General features: G+C 41.7%; 1 protein-coding gene across 2 annotated transcripts in view; it reads left to right on the forward strand.

The window, feature by feature from the left end:
• PTCHD1 (patched domain containing 1) overlaps positions 1-15,780 on the forward strand; it is a 64,300-nt gene extending 48,520 nt beyond the window's left edge. For both annotated transcript variants that reach the window (XM_074323202.2, XM_019713810.3), the window contains one exon: positions 1,317-15,780. In XM_074323202.2, the coding sequence (XP_074179303.1) occupies positions 1,317-2,971 (1,655 nt within the window). In that variant the 3' untranslated portion in view covers positions 2,972-15,780. The remainder of the gene's footprint in view (positions 1-1,316) is intronic.
• The last annotated feature ends 1,016 nt before the right edge of the window (positions 15,781-16,796 follow it).

Here is a 16,796-nt window from a genome sequence, read left to right on the forward strand (position 1 = left end):
AGGACTCAGTTATTGTATACACAAGATAACAGTGACTCACTTCACTCAGCATTATGCTTGGCTGGAGATTTTTAAATTCCTTTTTAAAAACAAGACTATTGTACCACAGGGTAAAGATTTTATTATCCTCAGTAATGGGACTGCCTATGCCAAGGCATAGAAGCAGAAAATGAGATCTGCTGATCCCAGGGCCAAGACGGGGGTTATTGAAAGCCACAGTTGGTCACTTTGGTGGGCTTTTCAATGTTGCAGTGGCCTGGAAACCCAGGGAGGGAGGCCCATCGGGTAAGTGTCTGGCTCCAACCAGGAGAGGGGAGAGAAGTCACGCTAGATCTGGTCTCAGGCAGGAGAATGGAGTCAAAATATGTCCTGTACCTCTGCGATTCCAGTGTTACTGGAATACTAACCCAGGAGGCAAAGGCACTAAGTAGTTAAGGAAAGAGGTGACCGATCTGGCTGTCGCCCTCAGAGGCCATTGCCAAACAGTGCAGAATCGCTGCCTGCTTGCTACATCTATGAACAACCAAAATTGGTCAAAGATCTCTGAAGACAAAATACAAGCCCTAAACCTTTAACCTGAATTTGAATTTTTATCAACTGCAGGGCGAGTTCATCTGAATCTTGTTCCTGCTTTGAATTTTTCTGTTTACTCCAACTTGTTCCTACTTATTTTGCTTCTGTCTATTTCTCAGATTTACTGCTTCCTGCACTGATACTTAAGGAAGAAAAGCAAAGAGGCTGTGATTTAGGTTCCTGTCAAGGCTCAAATTAAATACAGTGCCTCTTTCTCCCTAAAGCCCTCCACTTGACCAGACTTAAATGAGGTGATGAGACGTAACTCAGAACCCTCTGTCCACTGCCTTCCTCTGTGCTGACCTGCAGCCACATTCGTGCAAATGATGAGTGGCCAGACATGTTCTCTGAACTGTTCCACCAACCAAGGGAAACAGATACTCTGCAAACTGCACCAACAACCCTAAGCTATCGATGTATATAAACCCCAAGAGACATAGGCACAAGTCTACTCGGCTTTCTATAGGCAAAAGTCCACCCAGCTTTCTTAAGCCAGAAAGGACCATGAAGATCTTAGCTCCTCTACCTGCCCTTTCCATAACTATCCATTAACATGTATAATCCACCAAAGCACGGGCTTCTCTCTCTACAGGAGAAATCGTTGGCATTTAACTGACACCTGTCACCACTAGGGCTGGTTATATTTCCCTTGACCCAGTAAGTTTCCCATGACCAACGTAATTCCTCTCTTTAAAGAGATTAGTCTTTTAAACTTTTGATTTGGTCTTTTTCTGCCCCCTCAGGTCATGGATTATATGGGACTTTTGAAATGTTATCCTCCTGGAGGAAAACTAGAGAAGACCAACATGTTAAAGAGAGAACTGCAGCAGTCTATGCAGACTCCATGCTCTCCTTTTCTCTCACCACTGCCATGTACCTGGTCACCTTTGGCATAGGTGCCAGCCCTTTCACGAACATTGAGGCAGCCAGGATTTTCTGCTGCAATTCCTGTATTGCAATCTTCTTCAACTACCTCTATGTACTCTCGTTTTATGGTTCCAGCCTGGTATTCACTGGTTACATAGAAAACAATTACCAGCATAGTATCTTCTGTAGAAAAGTCCCAAAGCCCGAGGCATTGCAGGAGAAGCCGGCATGGTACAGGTTTCTCCTGACAGCCAGATTCAGCGAGGACACAAGCGACGGGGAGGAAGCAAACACTTACGAGAGTCACCTATTGGTATGTTTCCTCAAACGCTGTTACTGTGACTGGATAACCAACACCTATGTCAAGCCTTTTGTAGTTCTCTTTTACCTTATTTATATTTCCTTTGCCTTAATGGGCTATCTGCAGGTCAGTGAAGGGTCAGACCTTAGTAACATCGTAGCGACAGCGACACAAACTATTGAGTACACTACTGCCCAGCAAAAGTACTTTAGCAACTATAGTCCGGTGATTGGGTTTTATATATATGAGTCCATAGAATACTGGAACACTAGTGTCCAAGAAGACGTGCTAGAATACACCAAGGGGTTTGTGCGGATATCCTGGTTCGAGAGCTATTTAAATTACCTTCGGAAACTCAATGTGTCCACTGGCTTGCCTAAGAAAAATTTCACAGACATGTTGAGGAATTCCTTCCTGAAAGCCCCCCAATTTTCGCATTTTCAAGAGGACATCATCTTCTCTAAAAAGTACAATGATGAGGTCGATGTAGTGGCCTCCAGAATGTTTCTGGTGGCCAAGACCATGGAAACGAACAGAGAAGAACTCTATGGTCTCCTGGAGACCCTGAGGAGACTTTCTGTCACCTCCAAGGTGAAGTTCATTGTCTTCAACCCATCCTTCGTGTACATGGATCGATATGCCTCCTCTCTGGGAGCCCCCCTGCACAACTCCTGCATCAGTGCTTTGTTCCTGCTCTTCTTCTCGGCATTCCTGGTGGCAGATTCTCTGATTAATGTCTGGCTCACTCTAACGGTTGTGTCCGTGGAGTTTGGAGTTATCGGTTTCATGACATTATGGAAAGTAGAACTGGACTGCATTTCTGTGCTCTGCTTAATTTATGGCATTAACTACACCATTGACAATTGTGCTCCACTGTTATCCACATTTGTTCTGGGCAAGGACTTCACCAGAACTAAATGGGTAAAAAACGCCCTGGAAGTGCATGGGGTAGCTATTTTACAGAGTTACCTCTGCTATACTGTTGGTCTGATTCCTCTCGCAGCTGTGCCTTCAAATCTGACCTGTACACTGTTCAGGTGCTTGTTTTTAATAGCATTTGTCACCTTCTTTCACTGCTTTGCCATTTTACCTGTGATACTGACTTTCCTGCCACCCTCTAAGAAAAAAAGGAAAGAGAAGAAAAATCCCGAAAACCGGGAGGAAATTGAGTGCGTAGAAATGGTGGACATTGACAGTACCCGGGTGGTGGACCAAATCACAACAGTGTGATTGATCATGTCTGCCCGTTATATTTTCACCCTAGGTCTTATCAAAAGCAAAGAGATTATGTTCATGAGAGAAATTTAAAGATTTTCTTTCTCTTTTAAGGATAAGAAACAGGCATTGCCAAAACAAAGAGTAAAGGATAAGGGGGGAATGGGCATTGCATATTTTCAATCTTTAAAACAAAAGGTTATCAGAAAGAATTCACACACACACACACACACACACACACACACACACACGAGACGTAGAGTCTCTTAAATTAAGATCACATAGGAGAAGCTTATGAGCGAGCAGAATCCTATTGTATCCACACTGCAGATGTTGCTGGTATTGTGACAAAAACCTACTGATTGAAAGGTCAGCTGCCAAGTCAGAAATAGCTTTAAGCATTGTTCAAACAGGAAGGCTTCCAGAACTTCTGCAAAGCAGTAGCTCCAGGCAGGGTCTATGGTTTGAGGTTTCAGCCATCTCATCTAGCTCCCCAACACCCCAAGGAGATGCTTGTGAAAGTTCTGGCCAGCAAAAGCAAGCCAGAATGTCAGCCGCAGACACATGGAGTGGCCATCACCCCTGGACTAAAACTGAGTCACCCCTACCTTCACCCAGGTGAGGCAGTTTTTGCTGTCTAGAATAAGTTTATCATATCCCCCCATTAATACACTTTTCACATTTGTACGGTTTGGTTACTATACCTTTAAACCAATGACAGCTCCAGATTTGCAGAGTTGGGCAATGCTATTTTGGAGTATCTTACTGCTTGTCACCAAATGGATCTGCTTTATTAGTTACAGCTCTTGGCAGGAGGCTCTGAGTACCGAAATCCACAGAGCTAAACCCAAATACCTGGCACCATGGAGGAAAAGCAGGTGTCTACTTGAAACCGGAGACAGTGTTTCCATTTTAACAAAAAAATAGCCAGCTGGTACAGCGGTTTGTGGTTTGGCCCTAAATGCATTTTCTGCGTGGATGCCCAGAAAGAAAATCTGCCCATGCCTAGCTGAGGAAGGAGAAATGAACACTGAAATGGTTATTTGCCGTAGCTTCCAATTTGTAGTGCCAATCTGCCTTCGCTATGAAACATGCCTGCTCAGAGACACAGAGGAGAAAAGAAAGTTCTTTGGTGGGCGCAAGTCCTGAAACTGAGAAATTTTGTAAAAGTGCAGGCAGGGGGATAAAGGGCTGAAAGGGTGATAGATGGAATGACTGGAAGATGTAATCACCAATACAAATCAATGATGACAGTCACACTTTCCTGCTGAGCTGGCTGCACTCTCATCTTCCTGCACCGCCCTGCCCCCACACACACACACACCTTTGTTGGTGCCCCTCTACTTCACTGCACGGCCCTTCTGCACGTCAGTGAGCCTTGATGTTTATACTTTTGACTTGCAGAATCGAAACAGAAATGGTTTGATCTGAAGAGGCTATGTATGGTGTCCTAGACCCCTGCATTTCTTTAAGTCTATAAAAATGAAGCTAACAGCTGGTCACATTTGAGGCAAATGTCTGCAGCACTTTTCCCTTTTAGAGATGTAGCTTATTTAGACATCTAGTGGTAAGCATTTCCCAAAAGCACCTTACCTTTCTGGACCTTAGCGGATGTACTGTGCACTTCCCCATCCTCCGCAGAGGAGGCCACCGAGACCTAGGAGAATACAGCAACTCACACAGGGTCACACCACTAGAAGGTTTCCATCATTTTAGCATGCCTAAGACAGGGCAGGCCAATTTTAGACTTTCTCATAAGAGGGCTATTACTCCCTTCAAAGTACATTTCCAAGGAAGGAACATAGGACTTTATTGGCCACAAGGCAGACTTTTTTTTTTTTAACGTCTGAGTAACTGTTTGGGATTTAGGTTTGCCATTGTCTTTCCAAACAGCAAAAATGCCCAAATGATTCCGATGTAACCACACCAAGTGCAAACCTGTGCTTTCTATTTCATGTACTGTTGTTCACACAGTTCTAAATACATGTGCAGGGGATCATAGCTCGTGCGTTATCCACTTGTTCAAACTCTCCTGCAGACACACTAAGTGATCATACCAATGCGTTATGCACTCAACTAGAAGATAATGAGCTTTAATCTGAGGACAAGTACAGTCCTCGAAAAAGGGCAACTTCACATAATAGATCTGCGATCAATTCTCTCTCCAAGGGTCCTGCAACTAGGCTACTATTTATAAAACACAGCTGAAGAGAGGATTGGTTTTATTCTTAAATCATATGTTGCTAAATCATTTTCTGAACAGTGTGTTCTACATCAGCCATTGATTTAGTGTCGGTCCTGTGGGGCACCTCGGGTTTAAGTGACTCCACAAAACTTATACAACGTGCGCACCAATTAAATGGATTTTGTTGAGATAATCATTCGATTTGGTCAACCCGAATGACTTACTGTGGAACTTTGTTTTATGAGAGATAGTAGTTTTCCAACTTGACTGAGTCTCTGTATTCCTTGGGATATTGTATTTTTCAATGAAGGGCATTTTCAACCTTGTCAACTTCTCTTTTCAACACTTGAAATCAAGGCTTACGGAATTCTGACTGTGGAATGGATTTTTTTTTACTGGGGGACTCTGCATGCCAAGATTTCTTACTTATTATTTATTGTTAGATCATTATTATTTGTTAATACTGATTACTGATTATTGCTCTGACAGCGCTGGTTTAGCCCGTTGAGCCCCACCATGGAGAAGACTTTTGAAGTAACTCAGAATCACATCCCTATAAAATTTGTCTTTACTTCATAAAGTTTTACTTTTTCAATTGCTACACAGAGGGAAGGAACGATCCTAGCAAACACTTGCAAAAGTTTTATTTTTCAATTAATTCCAACCAAGACATTAATGTTCACTTTACCAAAGAAACTTACTTATTTGGTTGGTCTTGAGTTGGTGTTTCTTCTTTGTTTACCAAAGAAAACCTGCCATTCATCAAAAACATTTTTCCTGGTCAACTTAAAAAAAAAAACTGTGATACTTGGGCTTTCTTGACCATTCATAAGGAAAAAAATAAAAGTCAGGGTAAGGGTGATTTTCTCTCATTGAGGGGAACGCAGCAGAAGATATAAATTCACAAGAAAGAAAATGATACTTGAAATGGGGAATTATTGTTTAGTCCTACAGTAATGGTCCAATAAGCAGCATAAGGGCTCTTCAAGCTAAAAGGAGTAAGTACATTTGTTCCACAAAAAAATTCAATAAATAAGACAAACCCTCATGAAACTCCCTCTCCATTGTTCCAACTCATAAGTTCTGGTTTGGTTTGGTGTTTTGGCTTTTGTTTTGCTATGGTTTGGTTTGTGGGGTTTGCTTCCTTTGCTCCCGCCTTTCCTACCATTGTTACCCCTTCAATTTTCAGTCAAAAGTGAGAGAACCCAATGCCATCCTCCATGGCTACAGTTATTTATGCAATATACTGCTCTAAACAAGGCCCTTGATAACTCTCGTATTTTAACTAACCACCACCCAATTGTTCTGAGTGGTATTCTGCGATCATAACACCACTTTCCTCCAGCCCCAGCAGTGGAGCTTGGCTGTGCCTATCTCAAGAACAGGTTGGCTGGGCAGCTGCCTTGGGGGTGTGGCACGAGGCAGAGCCTTTTGGACACAAATGGTATCCTCCTCATAATGGCTTTATTCCTTTGGATCCTATTAAAGTAGCCCTGCAGCTTGTCGTAGTGTTTGACCTCTGTGAATCTGTTTTCTCATCTGTAAAATGGGGATTTTAAATTCAGCAAATACTTACTGAGTGCCTAATATCACCCAGATACTGTTCTAGAGACTGGGGACAGCAGTGAACAAATCAGATAAAAAGTATGTGCCCTTGGAGAGCCTACACTTGAGTGACACTGCAGTTTTACTGTAAGGCTTACGTGAGATGGTGTTTCGAAAGCACTCGTAACAAGGCCTGGCGTAGAAAAGGAACTCAAGACATTATTATTTGTAATTTGTCTATCTCACAGTAGGGCTCAGGGTGTAACCTACAGAGAAGTCGATTATTGCAGATTTGGGCCCAAGACTAGGGCTATATAAAGATGCCATGTTGTCCTGGCCATTTTAGGAGATTCAAAATTTGGCTAGATCATCACTTAGTAGGGCAATTATAAAGGGGGCATGAGCCCTGGATGTTGGTGTTGGATTGTAATCCTTGAAAGAATGGGATACAGGCCCTTGGGGATGGGAGACAGGAGGGGAGGGGAGAGCACTTACTATTTAATTACTATGCCTGGCTTGTCTGAAGACATTTGAACATTCCTTTTGGATACTTTGCTTTTAAGTTTGTGCTACATAAAAAGCACCAGGTATTTGAAAACAAAGTTCTTATTTTTGAAAAGCACAGGAAAGCTGCAACAGGATGGAAAGAATTGAATTACTACTACTGGAATCTCTGGCAAATAGTTGGGAATGGCTTCAGCCAGCACATTGCAGAGTTCCTCCCCATGGTGGTTAAAACTCTTTATTTCTGTGTCATGCCAGTCCAGGAGAAAGCAAGGAGGAAAGTGAATGAGCTAAAATCCAGTCACCTGAATAGGTAGCGTCAGGATATCCTCCCTGGCCTGCCTCTCACCTGCCCCCCTTCTGCCCAGGTGACTTGTTTGAAGTCTTCCTCTTTGACATCTATGAGGGCGCCATGCAAGGAAGAGGGAGTGAGGGGACCCTAGAGAGCTATGGCCTCTGTGCAGATCTTCAAGTTAGAGTAACATTAGTACCCCAAGAGTTCGGAAGAGCCTACCTAGTGGGGAAAGAAGGCTTCTTTTCCAAGAACGAAGAAAAATGAGTACCAAGCAGGCAACCCACAGAGGAACCTCGGTGGAAGGAATGCTGTGCCTGTGAAATGTGCCAGCCTCTTCTCCTTCCAGAATGCTGACACCAGATGAATCTTTGGACAGAATTAAGCTTATCCCCCCCGCCCCGTTAGAAAACTGAAACCGGAGAAGGGAATTACATGCACAGAGGTAGTTAGAAGCAGAGACAGAACAATAAATGAAGTCTCCTAGTTCCTAGCCTCAGTCCTTTCTCCATTCTGCCACTTTACTGCCAACTTCTATATATCTACATAGGGTCTTAATCTGGGGGCCATGAATGAGTCGGTGGGAGGGCAGGACTCTGAACTCCCTAAAATTAAACTATATGCAAAAATGTGTATATATGTTCAATATGTGCATTTTCCTAAAGAGAGAGTTCACAGTTGTCATCAGATTCCAAAAGAGGTCTGTGACCTAAAAAGGGTGAAGAACCACTGTCCTAACATAATAAAGACCTCATTGGGAGTGTGATCCTGGTGTCCTCATTTTGGCTAATGGGCAATCAACAATTTCTCCACCATCTTTTCTCTAAGGAGCCCAAACTTCATGCCCAGCCAAGTGCCTATTTCCATTCCTTTATTCCTCATTCATTTATTTATTCGGCAAAAATATTTTCATTGTCCACTTTATGTTCCAGCGCAAGCTAAACACAGTCTCCAGGACAGGACTGTGGAAAGGATCCCTCTGTACTGGGCTCTTGAGAGGAGAAAGAATACCAGGTTGCTACCACATTCTCACTGTAGCAACGAAGTATACATAGCCTCAAAATTACAGTCACCACGTGGGGGGTGCCTCATTCAGCAACGCCAACATAAGGAAGTGGACCCTGTTAAAGAACCAGGAGCAGAGCAGCCTGTTTCCAAGTGAGACAGGCATATGCTGTGCGGCAGCCACATACCACGTCCTTGGAAGGGCTGCTCCCAGGTAAGCCCTATTCTGAGATGTCTATACTAGGCATGCGCACGCACACAGCAGCTGAGTCTCCAACACAGAGAGAGAGAAGGTGTCTCATTCATCTTGATAATATTTGTGGTAGGCAGATAGGAAATCATGGCCATGGACATATGGTGACATTTAAGGACAGGTGTGTCTTGGACACAGATATGCACATAGAAGCCCAGTTCTCTTGACTCCTAGCCATAAGCTCGATACAGTGTACATTGATGGGGGAAATTGGAGAATAAATGCCTCTGTTTGTACATGTTGGTTATGCTTTTTCTGGTATAACTTTAGGTACCATGGAATGCACCTGGGTTTTCCTAAAGGTAAAGCTGGGGGAACCACTGCTTGGCTTTTCCTGAAGCATAAGGAGGCACTGGCTGCTCAACACTGCCATTTACATCCCCCTCTGCCCAGACCTGACAAGGGAAGCCTTCTACTGAGATGGACGAAGTTAGTCCCACTTTGTAGCATCTGATGGGAAGTTTGAAGACTTTGTTCACTGAGATTGATAAAGTGCTTTGCTTAATTCCTACAAAATGGCAAAGACTTGGCCCATTTCCATTACCCATTCCAGGCTCCTCCTTGGGAAAACCCATATGATTCTCTCTGGCAAAACAATGTACTTAATTTCCAGGGTAAACCTTCAATACATTTGGCTCAGACTTTCAGATCTTTATTCTTTAAATGAATATCCTGCCAAAATCGCCTTTGCCCCGTCTAGTCACCAAGGCAGGTCCCATGATGTCTTCCAGGACCATGGATGACTGGTCAAAACGGGTAATGATGCATCAGCTCTGCGTCACACACGTACACACACGTGCGTGCACACAATGCATGTACACTCAACACACCTATAACACGTACACATAAACGCATGCATGCATGCACATAACACACACACACGCACACACACTACCTTTTACAACATACCTCACACATTTCAGACACATTCAAAATGTCTTAGCATGCCCAGCCCTGTGGTTCTACAGGGTTTTGCATCATCTATCTGCAGAAAATCGTAACAAATATTATCTTCTCTTCCTATATGATCTCTATGAGCATGTCTGAAACTAGACAAACAGGACACTTTTTTAGCTTAATAGACATTTGTTCCTTTAGTTGAACAACCTCTACACACAAAATAAGTGGTTTAAGATTTTTGAGTGAAAAGGAATTTAGGTCTCAAGAGGCTTTATGAGTCTGCTATATGTTTTCTGGAAATCATTTAACTGAGCCTTTTAAGACCCCTGAAAAAAAATAGAAAAATTGGTTCACAGAAACCAGCAATTAGATTTTAGAATCAAACTACCTACTCTTAAGTCAGCAAACCCAGAATTGGAAATTGGGGCAATTCCTCTCCTGTGTTTCCTACACACTCTAATTCACCCTGGGAGGCCAAAGCCTCGTCTACGGGAAAACATGAGGCAAAGAGAATGTGGTGGTGTGCCTAACATTAAGGTGGGCACAGTGGACGGCGTGGGACGTTCGTGGGATGGTAAGGATTTGGAGGGTAGTCTGTGTAGGGATGAAACCAAACAGTACACTTTTAAGAAAAACCTGGGGAAGTGAATGTTTCTTGGAATTTACAAATTGCTAACTACCAGTTTTATAGTGGGAAACTGCATCTGAGGGAATTTTCTAAGACAAAGTAAAAATAGCAAAGACCCAAAACCACAGATTTCTGTCCCAAGGTCTGGAATTGTGGAAATTTATCAAGAATTTTTCCTTTGTGATCCCAACAAGGGGAAAAGGAGTGGGAAGGAAGAAAGAAGGACACGGCAGATGGTCACTCCATCTTGCCAACCTCCAGTCTTAAGAAGGAGCGGCCATTGTCCATTTATCTCTAGCATGAGTTTGATGGGAAAGCCAGTGCCTTTCATCCACCTCAAGGAAAGAAGGTGCCATCCAAGGAAGCCTGGTGACAGGAAACATCAGTTTGGGAGAAAAGTCACTCAAGTAACACAACTACCCAAGACCAGAAACTTACACACACACACACACACACGGAGTGGACATTAAGAAGAGTTGGGGAGAGGGGCCCTAGCACAGTTCCTAAAATCTAGACAGAGTGTGGCAGGCGAAAAGTAATTAATGGGAAGGTGCAACTGTGTGGAATGACTGAAATTATGAGTTGAGGATACTGGAGTTGCTCAGGAATCTCTATAAGATAAAGCTATGGAGCCTGAATCTGTACTGTTTTGAATAAAAAGGACCCCACATTTTCTTTTCAATTCTCAACCCATAATTCCATCTTAGTAATTTGGTGAAAACACATTCAAGTTCTATTTGTATTGTCTGTGATCCCGTAACTCAACCACCTACTCTTGGCTGTGTATTTACTCCAGCTTAGAAGCTGTGAGCACAATTATTGAACACTAGGCCCTAATAAGAAAAGTTTCACCTTGGGTTTAAGAGTTCCTTGGTCAAATTTCCCTCATTCTTCTAAATGTACAAATGTTTCAAAGCTGTAAAAAGTGTGTCTAGATAGCCAATGCAGTTAGTTTTTTTTTTTTAACATCAAAGATAACCCTTGCCAACAATTATTAACAAAGAAATAGTCATAACAGTTAAATGTTCCTTTAGTAGTCCAATTTTTGTGGGTGACAAAAGGGAAGAGAGTCCAAATATTTAGTGATGTTGGAAGACATCCTCACCCTAGACAGAAAATAGTTTAAATAAGCAAAATGTGGTCCCTCTCTTATTGTCATCACCAGTGAAAGACATTCCTGAAATTGCATATTATTTTGTAAAGTTTGGGGCTAAATCACAATGAATTTTTAAGTTGTATCCATAGCAATTGATCATAAGATCACATCTTGTGAATCAGATTAATCACTAATACAGTATTCAGAAATCTCAATCCATTTCTCCAAAAAGGACCCCAACATTATGTCATGTTTCCTAGTATTTTAGTTGGATTTCTTCATACCATGTTTCCCTGAAAATAAGACCTAGCCAGACAATGAGCTCTAATGCATCTTTTGGGGCAAAAATTAATATAAGACCCTGTCTTAATTTACTATAAGACCAGGTCTTATATCGTAAAATATAGTATAATATATAATGTAAAATAAGACCAGGTTTTATATTAATTTTTGCTCCAAAAGCCACATTAGAGCTGATTGTCTGGCTAGGTCTTATTTTCGCGGAAACACAGTACTAGCTAATAGGTGATTCTGGGAATTAGAAATTATTTCTAAATTAAGAAGGAACATCCAAATCCTAGAGCATGTAATTAGTTCAGCTTGGTCAGTTTTGAGACAGATAAACATGAAACCCTACAGGGAAAGACACTGCAGTTGCACCCAGAGCTTGACACCACTTTTATCCACGACAGGCAGCAGCTGCTCAAGTGGACTGAACCAAAAACTTGCCCAGAAACATTTCCCACAAAGAGTTAAAACACTTGTCCATCAAGGAGCATTAATAAACTATACCTTTTACCAAAAGTCAAGACATTTTAAAGATGTTTTAAGGAAAATGAATGTAATTTTTAAAATGTCGAACTCTTTCAGGAAAAAAAAAAGTCCTATATTTTGTACCACTTGAGTTTCTCTGACACCTAAAATATGTATTTACGTCATCCCACACCCACACAAAAACAAAATCAGCAGGGAAAACTATCCCACTGATGATTGGCAATCCCACAGTTACTCTCCATCTGACCAGCTTTCACCAGAGGGCAATATTTCAGGCTTGCACGTGGAATTTATAGACTGTAGAAGCCCCCAAGCCACTTAAGCACGCTAAACCTGGGAAATGGCTCGTCAAATACATCAAATCCTTAGTTAACTATCCTTTCATATTAAATTCCCATCTTCCAATAAAGCATCCTATTTTCAAACTAGATATCAAATTTCAAGTGTAAAGAAGATTTCGTGCTTATTGCCTTCACTTTTCCATAGTTTTCTAATCTTCTGATAGACACACACCAAAGAGTGAAATGGAAGTGGGCCAGGGGAGTATCTTCAGTTTTACTATTTTTTCCTTTTTCTTTTTTTACATCCAGCTATCTCAGTGTTCTTTAACACGAAATATTATGTGTTCATTATGTTGTTTTACTTTTTTCCAGATGAGCAATCAAAAAAGTGTGTATGAGTTCATGTCTTACAGACAGAGGTTTGGGTGTTTTGTTTGTTTGGTAGCAGATGTCTTTTTATAAAACCTTGCGTATGGTGCCTTCTCTGGCTTAATGGGCACAATGTTACATCCCCATCTCTGAAGAAAGAAAAGAAAACCCAGTTTCCTGGCTTTAGTTTAATATATAATCACAAACAGGGGAATGAAATTGTAGCAGGAAGCACCCTATGTACCTACATGTCTAGGCTTAAAGGAAGCCAACAGAAGCCTAACGAAAATATGTTTGGCCTCTCTTTTCTCTAGTCTGGTCTTCCACAGGCATTTAGGGCTGAGGACAGAGGAAATGCTGGGTGTACTAGTTATAGGTCAATACCTGTATGCGGAGGGAGGAGAAAAGCCTGAGATAGGAATAACAAAGCAGTATATACATGCGTGTGCTGTCAAATCAATTGTTGGTGGGTGGTGGGTGGGTTTTCATTTTTAGTTTATTTCACAGGGTTAACTGAATGGATGCATGATTATCACTGCTACAAAGAAAGTTTGAATCCAAAATTATATGTCACAGGTACCAAATTACAATACTGATCTCGTAATGTAAAGGACTGGAATGATTTCAGATTTTGTCTCAATAGTTCTGAGCTGGGAATAGCAAAGAAGTTGCACTCATACTGCTGTCTGTTAAAGTCCTTATTTAGCCCATTTCCATGGAAACTGAAATCAGATATATTTCTCTCTCTCTCTCTCTCTCTCTCTCTCTCTCTCTCTCTCTCTCTCACACACACACACACACACACACACACACACACAGACACACACACGAAAAAACTGTCTAGAGTTTGGTGTGTGTGTGTGTGTGTGTGTGTGTGTGCGCGTGCACACACATGCACACACGCATATGCACAGAATAATTTCTGCATGGACAATCTCTCATCAGTGATAACTCTCCAAGAAATGGAAGAAAGGCCAGCAATGGATTAAAGGCCAGGCTGACTTCACTTCGCTGAAGCCAACCTACAATGTAAATGAAAAACCCAGGTCAGAAGAGTAAGCATAACACACCAGGCCTCTGCTACCAATTCCTTGGAGAATTCCACTTCGTAACTGCATGTTCAATTAATTTAGTTAACTAACTTGGAAATATTTTATGGTAGGAAGACATCCACAGGGACTAAATTTAATCCGTTGGATCTTTGCCCACTTTGCTTTACTCTCAAGCATTGACATTTCCCTAAATAGCTCAGAAAATAAGAGCCAAGGAAAAAGAGAAAATGAATGAGTTCATTTTAATATTTCAACATACACTTAGTTAAGTTTCCATCCTAATGGCAAAATAATATGAGCACATTCCAGATTTATGGAACTATTTAGTAAATGATTCTTAGGCTATGTCTCCCTTGAAGAGAGACCAATACTCAGGTTGCTGCCTACAAAAGGGCATTGCTGAAACCTACAGTAAGTTTGGAAAAAGAATGAATACTGCTCTTCTCCTTATTCCTTCAATGATGTCATCAGACAACCTGGATACCTTCTATACGTAGACAATTTTTGACAGGGGGCAATATCTTACTTACCAATTCTGTTCCCCTTTTCCATAAGAAAAGATAAAGATGGGATTTCTTTTAAAAGAATTTCATTTTAAAATGGATTACAGATGATGATTTGGATCTTAAATTAGATTCTCTTACTCCACCCCTCAGTAAAGTTGATGAGTTTTACAACTCATGAAGTGTTTCGCTTTCTCTGGAATCCAAGATGGATGAAGAGCTGTATGTTTCAGCTGGCAAAGATCAACAGAGCAACAAGACAAAATGCATGTTTGATCATATTCTCATTTGTGCTTCATACTTAAGTGTGTAGTCTTATGTAGAGAGGACAGTGCTGACAGTCTGTATTCAAAACCTGGGGGTGGGTGGACAATGATTTTACTTTATAAAATGGAAAAGTCACTTCTTAGTATTAAAACATTCATCAAGAGGGAAGAGTTCGGGTGGAAAAATGGAAATTTCTCATCACCAAGGCACGGCTCACGATGCCAGGCCCCTCCCTCTCGGGGGCAAGTGTTACCAGGGTATTACACTGAGATGACATTTCTTCATCTACATGAAAATCTTCATCCCTTCAGAGAGCATCATTGATTCACAAAAATATAAAAAACAAAAAATTCCCTTGAGTCATCTCACTTAAATCACCAAATTCAAAAGCATCCATTGAGAGTGAGCCCTAAAAGAACGTGCAGTAAATACCCCTCACAACAGCTTGAACAGGAATCCAGATGTTGAATCTGTAAGAATGTTGAGTCCCATTAACTGAAAGCCATCCAACAAAAGATCTCAGGCTGTTATACTTGTCTGCATTTATATGAATTAAGAAATTTAAGGTTGTTAGCAAAGGGGCCCACTTAATTTTTCTCTCCAGTTTACCTTGCACTGAAAAAATGACAAGAAAAAAAAAAAAACCCTGGAAGTGGTACTGAATGCTGTTCACAGGACTTAGCAATTGACTTTCCATAGTTAAAAAGTGAATTTTAGAAAGAATCAGTACTACTCAATAATTTTTATAAATATGCATACTGAGTCCAATGCTTAAACTTGTAATAACTATAGTTGTGGTATGCTAGATTTATACCCTGCATGCGTTTTATGAATGCGAAAAGAAAATCCTCTCCATGCCTTATTCTCTGTTTTTGATGTTTCCAAAAATATCCCGAAACTCCAGCCAGTGTGGCTCAAATGCTCCCCAAACAAACTTTTGCAAGTGTGAGTACTCTGGGTTTTTGCTAAAGGGTGGATGATACAGCTCGAAGATGAATTGTATCCTAAAAGTTACAGAATTATGCACCAACAGAACACGATTACAGGCTGAAATATGACACACTGTGTAAGGTCATACAACCAAGCGCAACGTTTAGTAAACATACACCTGTTTGTCATTTTGTGTTTATTTACACAGTATTAAAAATAAAGCACAGGACTGAAAACAAATACGTGTGTGTCCCTTTTGCATTATTTGGATGATGGCAAAGGGAAAGCACAAGAAGCACCACTGCAAATTTGGCCATCACACAGCTTTAAAAAATAAAGCAGATGCCAAGTTGAACATCTATTAATATGTGATCTTCCAACCAAGAGTCATCTTATTCAGGTATCAGAACTAGAGCATTTTTCAGAATGTGGTTCATAAGTGCCTCCCAGTCTGCTATTGGCACAAACATGAGGGTCCATGAGTGTCTTAGGCTGGGTCTCCCCCAGAATCAGACCTGGCGAAAAGGATGTGTGTGCAAGCAGTTTAGTTAGGACGTAGACCCAGGAGCACCTGTCGGGGAGAGGAAACGTGATGCAGGGAAGGGAAGGAAGACAGCCGGGATGGATTAATGAACAGGTTACCTCTGTGGGCAACTGGAGCCTCATCCCACTGGAGACTTCTGGGAAATTGTTGTGGAAAACGTATCAGAACTGTTTGTCTCAGGAATGAGGGAGCTGGGGTATTGAACCTCCAACTGCCATCAGACATATGATAAGGGCTCCTTGTGGGGTGTGAATTTCCAGGACCTTTATCCCACCCCATCTGGGACCTAAAGAAGAGCCCTCGGGGAGACTGCAGGTGTTCCGTAGATGCTGTTAGCACAGACCAAAATGGTGAGGGCCAAAGGATACGGACAGCGTGCCAGCAGCATCCGTAACGATGAGGACGATTCCTCAACATACACTATACGGATAATAAACAGAATCTTGTTTAATTCTCTGACACACCATAGGTGTTGGGACTCCAGGGCCATAAATCAGCGCTGAAGGCAGGTAAACTGAGGTCTAGTTCAGATCTCCAGCAGAGTAACACCACCAAGGGAAAACTAAAACTGGTTAAGGATATGGAAAAACTAAGGCTATCGGCATGGTCAACCCAGATAAAGATCATGGCCCACCAGGTGTTCTGGAAGACAGCTCACTGAGGTATAAACAGAATTCAGAAACTGGATGATTCCAGAAAAACCAGGTCTTTA

Source organism: Rhinolophus sinicus, chromosome 18, assembly GCF_057876585.1.
Source record: "Rhinolophus sinicus isolate RSI-liver-muscle chromosome 18, RSI-T2T, whole genome shotgun sequence".
In the NCBI taxonomy this organism is placed as follows: domain Eukaryota; kingdom Metazoa; phylum Chordata; class Mammalia; order Chiroptera; family Rhinolophidae; genus Rhinolophus; species Rhinolophus sinicus.